Raw genomic sequence first — 17,656 nt, forward strand, 5'->3', positions numbered from 1 at the left:
TTAAACTCAGTCCGGGCATTCGATACTGTATTTGAAAACTCAGCCATTTTCTTAAAATTAGAAATTAAGTTAATATTTTTAAATGAAGTTTTGGGCTGAATATTTTTATACTATTGTGCCGAAAGGCTTATGTGATTTTTGGACTGAGTATGGGATCGGGGTGCACGCCACAGCAGTATTAGAATGATATTGATATGAGGCCAAGGGCCTGCTTGATGCCACGAGATGGCTTATTATTGCGCTTGGGCCGTAAGGGGCCCCTCCCGGAGTCTGCACACCCCCAGTGAGCGCCGTCGATGTTAAATAAATGGAGCGGGCTGCACGGCCGCAGCGGGGTACTGGAGGTACCGGTTTATGTGTTGCATTGCATATTTAATTGTCATATATTCTTATTCTGGTGTGACTTTATTATAACTGTTTTAACGTTTACCGTATTATGCTATCGGTCCACGTTGTTGTATTTGTAGCTTTACTTTGTGTTTATTTAGGATTTCTGATCCTCAGACTTTATTTATATTTATTACTTTCTGGGTTGGAAGTACTCACAATACTCCCTGCACCTTGTGTGCAGATTCAGGTACACCACAGGGTGAGTGAGGACTCGTGTTAGCTGAGCAGCATTATCCGGGAGTATCAAGGTAGCTGCATGGCGTTCGCAGCTCTGATCTCTCCCATCCATTTTATCCTTTTATTCGTATTTTCTTTCCTAGACAGACTTGTGATAGGTGAATATTCCGTTTTAGAAGCTCATGTTCGCGACACCAGATCTGTGGGCTAATTAGTATTTTATCTTGGGATTTTTGAATGTTAGAAATTATTTCAGAGGTTCCGCATTTAAATTGCTGTTTTTACTTGTGAATATTCATTTATCCACCTAGGTTATTTGGTCAAGGTTGTGTAAATGGTCGGGCTTGCCTAGCAGTGTGTTGGGCGCCATCACGACCGGGGTTGGGGTCGTGACAATTATAGAAAAAAAATCAATAGTAAAATAAATTGCCAAACTAGTTAATTACCTTAACAGCGCTCTTAACATACTTCTTCAACTTTTTTCGATTATCTTTAATTTTTGTTTTCATCTCTATTTGAAATTTATTATTATCCTCACGTAAAATCTCTTCAACTTTGTCAGATACCCTTTGAAAAGAAAAGAAAAATGGTAAGAATTAGAGAATCATAACGGTTAAACATTCTTATCGAGTGTAAAAACAATTCAATAAAGAGTAGAATATAATTTTGTAGAGTAAATTATTAGAACTAAAAAACATAATGAAATGAAATATTAGACTTATCCAGTATATTATAGTGGACAAAACAGCCTACATCTGGCAGTCTTCCAGTATAATATACTGAATGAAATGAATTTAAAGGTGTAAAACTCCAGAAAAGAATACTGGGATATAAAGAACTAAAATAATCAAAGGGTATATTATAAAACAAAAAGACAAATAATTATTCACAAGGTAACACACACTAGACTACCTGTAAATTATACTGGATGACATGAACCAGAAGAAATGAAAACTGACCAAGTATAACATACAGGAGGACAAGGTAACACACACTAGATTACTTGTAAATTATACTAGATGACATGAATCAGAAGGAATGAAAACTCATTCCTGTATAACATACCGGACAACAAAACACACACTAGTCTACCTAATGAAATGCAAGACTAAATAAAATAGAAGAAACAACTACTTACATTGACAATGTCGCTAACATTAACTTTTGATGAAGATTGGAGAAGATATGATTGATTCACCTTGAAAAGCTTATATTTCTATTAATTAAATAGAAATATAAATAGTTAGATAAAAACAAAATATATGAGCACAAGTATAAATTAAAAATTCACATACGATTAACTTACAATTGTTTTCTTAAAGAAATCATCGCAAAGTGAGTCATATTTTGGACATCCAATGCTTGAGTAAGACAACATCCTTATTGGCCCCCGATCCTCATATATTGAATATTGACGGAAATCATTGAACACTTCCATAATCCATACATTAAACAAGAAGGGGAATCCAAGTGACGTATAAGATGCGATCCTACCAATAGGTTTGTCTTTCACAGATTCTGTTTTCAGAAGATGAGACAAATTGTCAATAAGTTCTTGAAAGCAGTAACTCCCCCATGGAAAAGAAGAACAAAGTTCTGGATCGTCTATGATTTTCATATTACGTTCACTTATATTTCTTTTAATGTCTTTACCCAAAAGAACAGTTTCTAATATGTATATCTCAGCAAGCTTTACAACATCTTCATCACAGACCTCGACATCATCACATATATCATCTGCTGCACCATCACGGAGTCGAGAACGCTTTGTGATGAATTTATACAAATGTTCTACCTTCAAACCTTTTGGCACATCAGAGAAATACCGTTTCTTCAAACGGTTATCTCTATCATCAACAAAACTATAATCAGATGCCTCAATCTTCAATCCGGTTATAGAATGGAAATCATCTTCTGTAAAAGCTACGTCGTTATCAAAAACTCTAAAAACCATTTTGCTTTTATCCTTGTAAAAAACTTGAGAAAGCAACATACAATGAGTCAACTTCCCAGAGTGACCCACGTCATCCAACTCTAAAAATTTCCCAAACACACCATTCTTTAACTGTTCCATTTGAGTTCCACACAAAAACTCTGAAATTGTTTTCTAATTTTCGATCGCTTTCCAATACAATCAGCAGCAAACCACTTCTTAAGTATCATAAAATCGAACCNTTTTCCACTTCTCCATTATAAAATACTGGATTATATTCCTTCATGAGTAGCGATTCCAGCAGCATATACTATAGCATGTAATAAAAATTGGATGAATATAGGATAAAAAAATCAGCAATATTCATTTCCAGTAATAATTACAGGATATAGTGGTTTTACAATATAAAACTCCAGTAAATTATAGAGGACACTAAATATTAAATACAGAATACAGATGCTAGTTTTCCAGTATAATATGCTGGACAACAAGCTTAAACACGGTAGAATTCCTGTAAAATATACAGGAACCAAACAAAACTCAACCATAATATAATATACATGACACTAAATATTAAATTCATTAATTCCAGTAAATTGTTCTAATTACATAATTTTCACTATTTTTCACTTCTCCATTATAATATACTGGATTATATTCGTTCCAGTATATTGTTCAAATTATACTAACATCGAAATTTGGAGTATTGACATCCAGTATTAAATACAGGACATAGTGGTTTTACACTAAAAATCTCCAGTGTAATTACAGTTAATTACTAGAGACAAAATATTAAATTATGTAATTACGGTTAATTATTCTAGATACCAAATTTTCACTATTTTGCACTTCTTCATTATAATATAATGATTTGTATCCCTTCATAAAAAAAATTTCAAAAATATTATAGTCTTTAATTCTATCATAATATATAGCATAATAATCTGTATTTCAACCAAAAGTATGTAGTCAATTACTGAAAAGAACAAAAAATTATTTCTTGTTCTTAATCTTTCGCCTTTGTGAAACAGAAGGTTTATCTAGTCTTCCTGTAGACTCATCTTCACTAACAAGAGATTCCAACTGCTTCTTTTTACCATAAATGTATAGTAATGCTGCATATCTTAATCGAAGACATGTAGGATCAAACATGTTCTTGTCATCTGGTAACTCCTTGCCTTCAATGAAATACTCCGCAAATGCAGAAAAATATATACCACAATCACTACAATAAAACACATATTAAGAAAGAATAAGTTAAAACAATAAACGATAAATAGCTGAAGTAATATAAAGAAGCAGGATAAACATAGCAAAACACTTACGTTTTTTCCTGTTGAGGCAAGTTATCCACTGAAATAATAGCAAATGGATTACTTAGCTCCTCTTTTTCCAAAAAATGTGGTTTATCCATTGTAATGTCACTTCTTTGCTGATAAAATGTAGTAGTGTTGAGCAACAATGGTATCATTACAGCAAATGAGTTCAAAGCTTTATGAACTACAGCATCATGTCTTGAGGATCTTATTGAGTCATATATGTATATGCACCCAGTATGCAAAGATAGAACACCCAACACCCAATGCCATGCCTCTTTTACATTGATTGGCATAAGAACATAATCCACGGAAACCCAGGGGGTGTTACCAAGAATGTAAAACCCAAGAACATACTCTCTTAACTTCTTTGTCAAATCAAAAATCTCATTTTGTACCTTTATGTCATGCATATTCGATTTACTGTACACTTCTTGAATGATAGTACTGAAATAATTGTCTGTAGTTGTCATCCTTATGTTTTCATATTTTGCTTTCTTCCGGAGGTAATAGAATATAACATCAATATACTTCAAAAAGAAAACAGATATCAATCGAATATACAGAAACATATTTATTCTAAAACAAAACAAAAAAAGTAATGTATGTTCACATACCGTTTCATTGATTCCTATACCAGTATAATAAAGTTCAAAAAATCATGTCTTATTAGCTATAAATTCAACTCCAAGATCAAACTCTTCCTCCAGTATATCATCCTTCTCTTCATACCCCTTCTTCCTACAAAGTTTAATAAATATATAAATAGAATAGTCCAAACTATCATTCCAAAGAAAGTTCAATCAAAACATATGTTAAATATATGTAAATTTACCTCTTAGTTAGGATCAAGTTTGTCTCAACAAACTTATTGAATTCATCTCTAATTGATAGAAGAATTTCTTCAGTAATTGATATTTTAAAAGGGTTATCACCTTTCACAATTACACGAGGTACAAGAGTGTTTTTCATTTTTGTTGCATCTTCTCCAGGAGAGTTGTCCAAAATCTCATAAGCTTCGAAACCTTCAAAACTTGAATGATTGGGCAAGGAAGAAGTGGTAGCATCTTCATGTGTAGAACCTTTTGAAATAGTTGTTTTTATAGGAAGAACACCTATGGATTCATTAACAAACTCAGAAGTTATTTTATGAATCTGACAATCAATTTGAGTGTCAGTCATCTCAATTTCATGATCTGGAATCATCATAGATGATGATTTTTTATCAACATCTGAAGTTGGAATATCTTCATTTCTTGTTTGCTTACAAAGCTCAGCTGTTAATTTATGAGTCTCTAAATCACACATTTCCAACCATTTTTCATCATCTGGATTTCCAACGTCAACAAAACCAGATGCTACATAAAAAATACATTAATATGTCAGAATTTTTTTTCAATATATAGCATTACGTTTCAATACCAGAAATCCCTTCCTTTATCATTGCTAAATTAAAATCTTCTAATTTTTCATGTTTTTTGATAATATTAAAATTTTCTGCATTGTCAAAGCTTTGTGCGACTTGGGGGCATACATTAACTAGATTCCATATTATGTGTTTAAAATTTTGATGATTGCATAACATAGTTGTCCTGTATATTATACTGGATTGAAACAAAACTCAACTATATGCTAGCCCAAACTCAACTCCTCCAGTATAATATAATCGAAAAAAAGATTACACACAGGTGATGTCCTGTACATTATACTGGATTGAAACAACTGAACTATATGCTATCGCAAACTCAACTCCTCCAGTATAATATAATGGAAAAAAAGATTACACACAGGTGATGTCCTGTATATTAAAACTCAATTATATGCTAGACCAAACTCAACTCCTCCAGTATAATATAATGGAAAAAAAGATTACAAACAGGTGATATCCTGTATATTATACTGGATTGAAACAAAAGTCAACTATATGCTAGACCAAACTCAACTCGTCCAGTATAATATACTGGAGAAAAAGATTACACACATGTGATGTCCCGTATATTATACTGGATTGAAACCAAACTCAACTATATGCTAGACCAAACTCAACTCCTCCAGTATAATATAATGGAAAAAAAAATTACACACAGGTGATATCCTATATATTATACTGGATTGAAACAAAACAAAATAATATAAGCTAGAACAAAGTGATAAAATTATCAGAAACAAAACAAAATAATGAACACAAAAAATAATTATTTAAACCCTAACGGTACGGTAAATCAAACTTAAACATAACGAAACAACAATAAGAACGTGAATCAAACACATTATTGTAAAAACAAAACTCACCCAGAGAATTTTGAAGAAAATTAGAGCTAAAACGATCAAGGATTCGAAAAAAAGTGCTCTGACGAAAGCCGCACGCGCTGCTGTGCAAACAAAGAGTAAAAAGTTACTAAAGAGTATGTTAAAGCGTGCAAGGGCAATAATGTCATTTTACATTCTATTTTAAGTTAAAATGGCTAGAAATCAATGACATCACGGACGGTGGCTATTTTTCGATAGCCACCCGTAAAAGTGGCTATGCCACGCTATTTTGACTTGGAAAAAAAAGCCCTTTTGGCCCAAAAATAAGCTTGGCCAAGCAGGCTATACTTCTTTGAGCTTAACAAATTTTGAGTATCTAATTTAATACAACTTGTATAGTATGAGTTTAGTTTATTACTCCATATGCTTAGGGAAAACTCCATTTTTTCCACCGACAAATCTATGCTCAAAGTTTAAAATAATATGAGCATGATTCTTAGTGGTCTAAATGTTTCTTGTCTTTAAAATGAATTATTTTTCTTGATAACGTTAATTGGAAATTGTACATTTGGAACTGGCATTTTGTTATATCCTACTTTTCAAATGTACGTCACAGGGTTAAGATACACTGACTGGTTGGATTTTCTTGATTGGTAGGGGTCTTCTAACTCAAAAAACTACTTCCTCCGTCCAAGTTTACTTATTCACTATTGACTTAGCATACTTCTTAAAAAATAATAAATAATATGATAATATTTCCGTATCACTCCTATTTATTATATGTTGGAAAATAAATAATACTTAATAAGGTAAAACATGTACATAAAATAGTAAATTATCCATCGATTTTTCAAACTGGACAAGTAAAAGTAGAAATCTATTTTTAGTATAGTAGACAAATAAATTTGGACGGAGGGAGTACATTGTAATTAAATTGAGTCACAAGTCACCTGAGAGACACGCATTTACTAGCTAATTAAGTAAAGATAAGGAGACTAACAATTGTTTAGTGACAAAAAAATGTAGAAAAAAGTTGAAAGAAAAATTTCAACGCCTTCAGAAATTGAAACGCCACAAACGATCTTGGAGGTAATAAATGGCGTGAGCTGAGTGTACAAAATGCTAAAGTCAAAAAATGACTGACAAGAGGTTGAAATAAAATTATTCAGTGGAACACAAGTAGTAGTAATAAAGGATACTACTACTTTATTAGGAAGCGCTTTGTGGGACTTTCCGGCGCGAATCCGGATTGTGGGTAGCGGATACCGGATGGGAAAACAAAAAAAAATTAAAGGATACAAGAAAAATAGATAGAGAGTTGAAGACAAGTTTATAGTCATTGCTCTTCTGGCAGTGAAATTAAATGATTATAGTTCAGTAGTCAACTGGTACTAAGAATTCAGAGGTTTTACAATGAGAAATTCAAATGACCACTGCCAGAAAACTCAGTAGTATTAATTAGTTACATTTGACAAGGCCTGGGCATGTTTTTGACTTATTCAAATGGATCATTAAATCCCAAAAAGAGAAAAGAGCTACGAAATACAAACAAATTTGCGTAAGAAAAGTGTTGGAAAAAGCATCGGACACTTTGTTTTTTCCTATCAGAGAATTGCTTGTGGTTTCTGGCCTGACTTCAATTGACGTGCACGTTTGGAACTCGAAACGCGCTCCATTATCCTTCTTTCTTAAATACTTGATTTTGTTAGGATCAAAATAATTAGATATCATGCGAAAGCTAACAAAATATAACTTCAACGATGATAAATCATATAACAAAAAAGGAGTATACCAAAACTAACATAAACATGTAACGTGATTCGATCAATTAACTCACATTCATAAGCTGAGATGAACAATCCACTATATAAATGATGTACAAAATATTGAAAAATTAACCTTACAAAGAGGCACACACAAGTGGCAGGATAACACGTGTCTAAAGAACTTCCGCCCTGAACAAGAGTCTCAAACCCCTTGGATATATTGTAAATGTTGAATCCTCAACTTATAGAAGTCCAAAACTTTTAGGTTTATACTTTCTTAAGAAAGAAAAACCACAATTATGATAAATATGTTATCTTCCTTCGAGACGTTGAAAAATTAAATATATTATAAGAAAATCAAGCGGACACAATAAACTCAACAAGATAGTTATGTAAAGTACATTGTATAACGCACCCAATTTGGTCCAACTTAAATAATGATAATCCAACTTTCACCTCTACGACAAATAATATACAAGGCCCTTACGCACTGTGAATTCCGATTAATCAGAGGCTGTAAGGAGTCTAGAACTCCGAAGAACATTAAAAATCTATATAAAATGCTATTTGAGTAATGTTCTATTTCAAGTTTGAGAAAGTCAACATGTACAATTTGGGGAAAAGACTACGGGAGAAAATCTATTTTCATCGATCTGATTTACAATCAAAGTACCATACTTCGCAAGATTATTACCATCAGATTCAGCAAATGTTGATTGGATGTGTTCCAATGAGTAGAAATCATAAACTTAAATAACCAACATAATTTAGCACGAATTTAGATAAGACGTCTGGTAAGATGGACTATATACGTTCTGCAGTTTAACAAAGATTCTGGAAAATTACTTTTATTTCAGTATTTAACCTGTCAAGTCCATACCGCCCCTTGGTATAGAAACACAAAGATGCTGTTTTAAGCAATCTTTGGCTGATACAACAGAGAGAAAATGTATAAGACTAGCTAGCGTCTTGCTGAATCTTGGCCAAACATAACCACCCAACTAAAATCACTATCTATCTTTTAAACTTGCTATACTGAGAGGGAGATGTAGACTAACAAAAACCTATGTTCCTAAGATAAATTCTCAAAGTTGAAAAGAACTCTACCAGTACCATAGGAGTTATAAGCAGGACGAGAGAAGCTCAACACATCGACATTAGCTTTGGACCATTATCTGGCATACCCATTCCAGCAGCTAAATCAGCATCAAGTTGGGTGTGTGGTGCAGGGCCCATCATTATTTTCACACTGCATCAACAAAACTAATCAGGTAAAAATATACAAGCTTTATATTTTCACAAACTACCAACCACAATCACTACAAAACATGGGTTCACAATTCATTAGTCAGATTTCTATGGTTGAGCTGTTCAAGTTGAGCATAGACATAAGCTCCAAACTGGATGCTCCTAGCAGAAAATAGAAAATTCTAATTTTGTTACAGCCAAATCAAAAGAACTGTGCTCAAAGTAGCATCTCAATTTACAACATATAATGTAAGTTTCATATTTACCATTTATTACACACATGTTTGTGTCATATTTACAACTTTGGCATGTTTATGTGAAACGTCGCCACTTTACCACGTCACATGTGCTAAATTATTGAAGATATCCGATCCTAACTTGGCCAAACAAAGGAAATAGAGAAGTTTAAAGAAGTAGAAAACGAGATTGTCCAAATAGACCCCAAAATGTTGTTTGTTGTTGTATTCTAGATTCTGCACGTATCTGCCACCAGTATCACTTTTCACCATGCACTGGCCAAAAGGTAATCTACTCCGTCGCCCTAGATGCGCACACTCTATAATGGATATCCTCTATTATTATTGGTAGCCCCCGTGCAGTCAAACCAACCGACTAGAATAAAAAGGTCACTTGCAAGGAATACAAAGCAGGTACTGCTCCGATTTAGTACAAAAGATTCTACCATTTGCATTAGTTACATACAGAGACCTCTCCAGACAAACCAGCTGCTCCAATTTTTCGGCAAAAGATATTATGGTTTAATAGCAAATTTCAGGTATGCAATATTGCGTCAATACAAACAGAAGACATATCTTCACTTATAACCCCAAAAGCATGTCTCCTATGGTCCTAGACTCCCAAAACATCATTGTCCTTGCAATTTAACCCACAGGTCTATGTCAGTCCAGAAGAACTAACTGTGCCAAATGCAGGGATCATTGTTAGTTTCATTGTATAAATAGTAGTAAATAACCCTAATCTCATATGTATTAGGAGTAGGACATGTATTGTATATATAGGGTTCATTATAGCATTGTCAATTAACTAATCAATAATAATATTTTCTCCCGTGCATTCTCACATGGTATCAGAGCATTAGTGAGAAACCTATCGCTGTGCATCATTCCAGCGACTTCCGGGAAGAAAGACCTCGTCGCCATGCAATTTTCCGGCGACTTAGAAGGCTGCCCGTAATCAAGTCACTTTCTATCGGTGTGGTGCAAAAACCAACACCACCACGAGGTAGATCACTCCTCGGCGACCAACCCTCTAAAATTTCTCCGGCAGAAAATCTGCCACGTGCCTACACGCACCGGCAGAAGAAATTTTCCGGCGAGCGCGTGACACCCACGCGCCGGCGCGTACGCCCACTTCCGGCCATTTTTTGACAACGGTTCTTCAGAACAGTTGGGTCGCCTACTAATTCCGACCCTGCCCATCCTGTTTTCGTTTGATTCCGACCACTTTGAGTTTTTCCGGCGACTACATTGATTTTTCCGGCAGCTACAGTGATTTTTCCAGCATAAACAGTGATCCCAAGAAAAAAATCTGCTTTTTCCGACACGATATTATAATGGCATTCGTATCGGAAGCTTTTAACTCACAATCCGTTGAATCCAATGCATTGAATCCCATCCAGATGGTTTCTTTTCCGGATTATATTGAGTTCCTTCCGTACAAAGCACGTAAACAGACATCTTCAGGATTAGCCTCCGTTGTTCCAACAAATAGTAGCATGACTTGTGTCTCCCAATCTTCACCTTCTGAGTCTTGGGTCATTAATTCAGGTGCATCTGATCATATTTCTGGTAACAAATCTATTTTCACTAGTATTTCATATTCTCGATCTCTTCCAACAGTCACACTGGCCAATGGGTCTCAAGCCATGACAACTGCAATAGGTCAAGCAAGTCCACTTCCTTCCTTACCTTTAGACTCCGTTCTTTACGTTCCTGGTAGTCCTTTTAATCTCATAGCCGTTAGTCGCCTAGCCAAATCCCTTAAATCTGCTGTTTTATTTCTTGATGACCTTGTTTCTATACAGGAACGCAGTACAGGGCGGATCATTGGTACCGGACGTGAATCAGATGGACTTTATTACCTTATCCTTGCAAAATCACATGGACTCGCATCTTTACTTCCTCCAATAACTTCTCCCGTTACTGATTCACCAGATTTATTACATAAACGGTTAGGACATCCCAATCTGTCAAAACTTCAGAAAATGGTACCTGGCTTATCTCACTTGTCCACTCTAGAGTGTGAGTCATGTCAGCTCGGTAAGCATACCCGCTCCCATTTCCCGCGGCGCCTCGATAATCGAGCAGTCACCTTTTACTTTAGTCTATTCAGATATTTGGGGTCCTAGTCGGGTCAGTTCTACCTTGGGATTCCGCTACTTTGTCAGTTTCATTGATGATTATTCCAGGTGCACTTGGATATTTTTGATGAAAAATCGATCATAGTTGTTTTCTATTTTCCAGACCTTCCACGCTGAAATTCAAAATCAATTTGGGGTTTCTATCCGTACATTTCGTAGTGATAATGCCCTAGAGTATTTGTCTTCCCCATTTCAGCAGTTTATGAACTCCCATGGGATTATTCATCAAACATCTTGTCCGTACACATCCCAACAAAATGGGGTAGCTGAAAGAAAGAATAGACATCTTATTGAAACTGCTCGTACCCTACTCATACAATCTCATGTTCCGCTGCGTTTTTGGGGGGATGCAGTTCTTACATCTTGTTACATCCTTTCAGACTAAGGATCTAGGCAGATTAAAGTATTTTTTGGGTATTGAGGTCGCTCAGTCTAGCTCGGGTATTGTGATCTCACAACGGAAGTATGCCTTAGATAATCTTGAGGAGACGGGAATGACAGGTTGTAGACCTGTTGACACTCCGATGGATCCGAATTCTAAACTTCTGCCAGGACAGGGGGAGCCTCTTAGTGATCCTGCAAGATATAGGCTTGGTAAATTAAATTACCTCACAGTGACTAGACCTGACATTTCCTTTCCTGTGAGTGTTGTGAGTCAGTTTATGGATTCTCCCTGTGATAGTCATTGGGATGCAGTTGTCCGCATTCTTCGGTATATAAAATCAGCTCCAGGCAAAGGCTTATTGTTTGAGGATCGAGGCCATGAGCAAATCTTTGGATACTCAGATGCTGATTGGGCAGGATCACCTTCTGATAGACGTTCTACGTCCGGATATTGTGTCTTAGTAGGAGGAAATTTGGTGTCTTGGAAGAGCAAGAAACAGAATGTGGTTGCTCGGTCTAGTGCAGAAGCAGAATATCGAGCAATGGCTATGGCCACATGTGAGCTAATTTGGATCAAACAGTTGCTCAAGGAGTTGAAATTTGGTGAGATTAGTCAGACGGGACTTGTGTGTGATAGTCAAGCTGCTCTTCATATTGCGTCAAATCCAGTGTTCCATGAGAGAACTAAACACATAGAGATTGACTGTCACTTTGTTAGAGAGAAGATACTCTCGGGAGATATTGCTACAAAATTTGTGAAGTCGAATGATCAGCTTGCTGATATTTTCACCAAGTCCCTCACTGGTCCTCGTATTAGTTTTATATGTAACAAGCTCGGTACATATGATTTATATGCACCAGCTTGAGGGGGAGTGTTAGTTTCATTGTATAAATAGTAAATAACCCTAATCCCATATGTATTAGGAGTAGGACATGTATTGTATATATAGGGTTCATTGTAGCATTGTCAATTACTAATCAATAATAATATTTTCTCCCGTGCATTCTCACAATCATGATGGTCCAGATCATATGCTTCGTATGCTTTAAGCTTGTTTAGTTGTTCGACCATGGATTCAGGCACCATTTCTCTCATAAGCAGCTGACCCACATAGATCACTCCAAAGAGGGTTCTTACGATGCAATTTCATTAAATAAATTGTTCAACTGAGAAAAGTAGCTCCTGTAAGTGTGTTAATATATATTCATTAGAGCATCCACAGTTGACTTTCACAGTTCTTTACACACTGTAAAACAACAAGAAACCCAATTCTTTACACACTGCAATGATCTTTCTTTGGATGTACACCTCTCCAACATTTTTACATAAATAACATTCTCACATTACCTATCAAGAAAAGGAAAGGGAAAAAAATGGCTCTCGGTAATGCTAGGCAACAAGATGCTACCCCTTTTTGAAATTACTAAGGTTTAACGGCAAAATATCAAGGCATGTGGTATTGTGCAATACAAGCAGATGGAATAATCTTCATTTCTTTTTGAAGTAATAATCTTCACTTTTATATAACTTTAGAGTCCATGTACTGCAAGCATTATTATCCCTCATATTAAGAACATTTGGATTATGTGGACCACAAGATCAAACCACACAATACAAGGATCATAATATCCAGGACTATGTATTTCCGATACTTTGGAGCTAGACTAGTTTTTACGTAAGCACTAGACATTGTCTCGGTCAGTCTTAGCAACTGGAAAGGTCAGACACTCGATTAGGAGTTAAATCCTATTTCATCCCCTTCCAATCTGCCTCAGCTTCACGATGGCTGCAACACGCTCCAAGCCAATCCTTACCTAACATCTGTTTCTTGTTAGTGCTGGTAGATTTACATTATTTACCCTAGCTAATCATTCTTCGAAGACCTTGTCTTCTTTGATTTAACAAACAAAAAGTCATGCTAACCGTTAACATGCTACACCTACAACCTTACAGTCATCCCGCGGTGACCAGATTAGCTGTATAGTCTTGCCCCTTCATCCCAAATCAAATGTCTTAGTTTTGACTTGAATGGTTATCTAGAGAAAAATTGAAATTGTGAATGTGTTGTCAATGTTGTGTTTACACTATCCTTCCGTTTTTCATAGCACCAGCCTTGATTACTGGTTATTGTTATTGCTTGTCATCTATTTTCTGGTTTTTATGATGCTATTATTATTATTTCTATTGACGGTACCGATATATTGTCTCTTCTCGTCTTTTCTGTCTCCTTGAGCCGATGGTCTATCGGAAACAGTCTTTCTGCCCCATCGGGAAAGGGGTAAGGTCTGCGTACACACTACCCTCCCTATACCCCACTTATGGGATTTTACAGGGTCGTTGTTGTTGTTGATGATGATTAGACATGTAACTTGAGAAATTGCTGACACATAGGGAAAGCGGAAGTCTTCTTTGACCAAGGGTGTGGCCTTGTGGTCAATGAAGTGGGAAGAGAACCATGAGACCTCATGTTCAAATTCCAACGGAGATCGAAAAACACTAGGAGACTGCCTAAGCCTTAGGTGGAAAGTAGCAAATGCCAGGTGGAATAGTCCAAGCGAGAGAGCTCGCTCGAACACCACCTTTACATTTTTTTTTAAAAAAGAACCCTCGTTTGGCTTACAAGAAATACACTGAGATGCATTGAGATGCATTGACCCACTGTTACTAAACTGAAATGATTCCCTTCTGCCTATAGTTTAGCATTTTTTAATCCACAATTCCAATCTTAAGACGTAACAAATCAACCCCTAAGATTGTACGTTGCCAAAAGAAATTAACTTAAGAGCATTTCGGCACTTAAAGTCACAAGTTATCCTCCATTTATTAGAACAAGAAACCATGGCAGAAACTGTGTGCAGGTCATGCAAAACAAGCTTTTCAGGTCGCGTTTGATTCAAAATAGGTTAAGAGAAAATTGCGGAAAAATTTTCCAACCATCATCGAGTTTAAAGGCATTGCGGACAACCAAACGACAATTACTGGCAATGGGACAGGTGTTGTGGCTTTGTTTATTCGTATTTATCTGTATAAGTAATAGAAAGAAAAGATGTTGCCTATGCAGCCTACAACATAGCAGTTTCCACCCTGCGACAATTTGTGATTCAAGGTTAATTTTAAAGAAGGTGGTAGCATTACTGTTTGAATGTTAGTGAGTCCGTTAGATTTCCTAACAAGGAATGCTATAATAACCGAGGAAAAAATCCATTATACATTCCCATGCTTAGAGAGGCTCCATTGTTTCTAAAAGACGAGACTAGATTTTGTCAAGCAGGTCAACTTCCTGTTATGACGTTTGGGGCATTTATCTTCATACTTAATTCCTATTATAATGATTTATCTTCATACTTAATTTTCAGCTACTAGTTTCCTCCACACCTCAATAATCGTTCCCTCAACTATAACAACCTCAGCCATACCAGTTCCAGTTCAAAAAATTTAAAGATGTGCCCGAGCAATTGCCTGTTTTGTCAGACAACAAACTAAAACCTCAAATTACATTTACATCAATTGCCTACCATATACTCATTACACTTTTGTATCAGTTGCTTAACATTTACGTTCTCTCTAAGGAAGTCCATAGCAGAAAAGACCACAGAATGATAGACCTTATATCATTTCCATCTTCATAGGGTTTTTTTTCTTTTAAAATAAAAGAAATACGATAACGTCTTTACAATTACACCACCTACCACAACAGCTAGTTTATAAACACAGAAGAAAAACAGCCCTGTCTTACAGCCGCTCCTCTCATTCAGATAGTTCTTCCAGGATTTACACTTTACGGATCTGGTCCAAAATTCTAGCACAACCCATTTTACTTACCGGGTTTGAAATCTATTATTGTACTTGTTTAGTGAAATTTCTAACGCATATACATAGGGTATAGGGTTCGGACGAATTCATAATTCTAACACTAATCTGCCCCTGAGCTCAGCCAAGTTGAGAAAAGTTGGGATGGGGACTTATTTCCACGTCAGTTCGAAGCAACCTAAGTAAGCAGCAGCAATGAAACTAAAATTAAGCTGCAACGTGACAATTACACTGATTCACCAAATATCAATATGTAAGTGCCATCAACTAAAATCTATTAACATATTACCGCTTCCTGTGCTTTTTCGTCTTGAAATGATCGTCCCTCACCGCAACATTCGCGAAATATCGACTACACAAATCAAACCATCAAAAACAACAAAGTAAACAAAATTTAATAAATAAACAAAAAAAACTAAATTTTAATTAAATTTAATAAAATAACCAATTAACTGAGCTTTTAAAAGAGGTATAAATTACTCGCAGTGTAAACAGTAGTATTGACCCATTCCGGGAAGATCTTCGTCGACGGGAAACTCTTTCCGTTGCTCAGCTGGCTTTTTAAGTTCGTCGTAAACGGCGTCGTCACCTTTTACGAGGAATTTTGAACGGCGAAAAGTTTTGTGAGAGTATCTTCGCTTCTTTACGCTCCTGTGTGGACACTTACCTCCCATTTTTCACTCTCTGCAAATTAGGCCGTTGATTGTGAAGGAAATTTGAAACCCTAGATTGTGAGCTGATATATGTTTTCTCCCCCCAAACGACATCGTATGCTGCATGATCCCACTACTCGCTAGGATCTTGCCAAGATTTATATACTCTATATTTATTTACCTCTATTTTAGTATATTTGAGGGGGAGCTTTGGCATATATATGACCACAGGTCACGGGTTCGACCTGTGAAAATAACCTATTACAGTAATACAGGGTAAGTTTGCGTACAATAAACCCTTATGGTCCGCCTCTTCCCTTGCGCATAACGGGAGTTTAGTGCACCAGACTGCCATTTTTTTATTTTTTTATATTTCGTGTATTTATTTTTAGTTAGAAATCTGGTTTTTGGGATTGGTTTTCGTAAATATGCTAATAATAATAATAATAATAATAATAATAATAATAATAATAATAATAATAATAATAATAAGAACAACAACAACAACAATAACAACAACAACAAGGATTATCTAAAAATAATTATGCTTCTATCTCAAAATAATTGAGATCAATGTACAAATTCTTACTTTTCCAGTTAAGCTCAACTAATCAAATAAAAAAGTGGAAAAATAAATAATACATATACACACACATACTAGTTTCTGAACACGTGCGTTGCACGTGTATTCCAAGTTATTTTTATTAGGCTTTGAATTAATCAGATGAGATTATTGAAACATATTTTTGAGCAACAAATAAACCAAGGGTTGAATAATATTAATCCTCCTAAAAAGAAAATACTGGAAAAATAAGGGTAAAACAAAGAAGGAAAAAAAGATAAATACATTACTTGGCCTAGGTATTTAACCAAAAAATAGGATTTTAGTCAAAACTAGAATTTAGAAGAATCGGGTTACAGATAATCGAAAAAGTAAATAAAGAAAGAAATTTTAGAGTAACCAAGTATGAAAGCTGGTAAATCAAAATATATTCCAATAGTCACCTCCTGCTACAATTGTTTGTTTCTTCCCTTTTTATAGCTCTTTTGGGATACGAGCCTTACCTTTGTCATAATAATGCTATTATGAGCAATTAATGACTTTAAATGTTACGTTATGCAATCATATACATTAAATACATATTCTCTAACGTTTCCAATAATTAATACTCATTAAATGATGTATCTGGGCTCCTTTTTGCTGTTAGATTCATTCCTTTGATTTTTCACTATCTTTGAGTTTCAAATGTCTTGAATAGGTACGAGTGTTGAATTACTTGTATGACTGCTCGCACCCCCTCCATTTAATTTACTCGTATCTGTTGTTGCTCGTATCTGTTAACCAACC

At 35.3% G+C, this 17,656-nt stretch overlaps 1 protein-coding gene across 1 annotated transcript; it reads right to left on the reverse strand.

The window, feature by feature from the left end:
• Positions 1-8,622: 8,622 nt before the first annotated feature.
• LOC109216725 (zinc finger protein 593-like) lies at positions 8,623-16,384 on the reverse strand. The gene is made up of 3 exons (XM_019380905.1): positions 16,136-16,384; positions 15,945-16,007; positions 8,623-9,081 (listed from the first exon to the last, which is right to left on the reverse strand). The coding sequence occupies exons 1-3, from the start codon at positions 16,327-16,329 to the stop codon at positions 8,976-8,978; spliced, it is 363 nt and encodes a 120-aa protein (XP_019236450.1). The 5' UTR covers positions 16,330-16,384; the 3' UTR covers positions 8,623-8,975.
• Between the last annotated feature and the right edge of the window lie 1,272 nt (positions 16,385-17,656).

Source organism: Nicotiana attenuata, unplaced genomic scaffold (genome assembly GCF_001879085.1).
Source record: "Nicotiana attenuata strain UT unplaced genomic scaffold, NIATTr2, whole genome shotgun sequence".
In the NCBI taxonomy this organism is placed as follows: Eukaryota; Viridiplantae; Streptophyta; class Magnoliopsida; order Solanales; family Solanaceae; genus Nicotiana; species Nicotiana attenuata.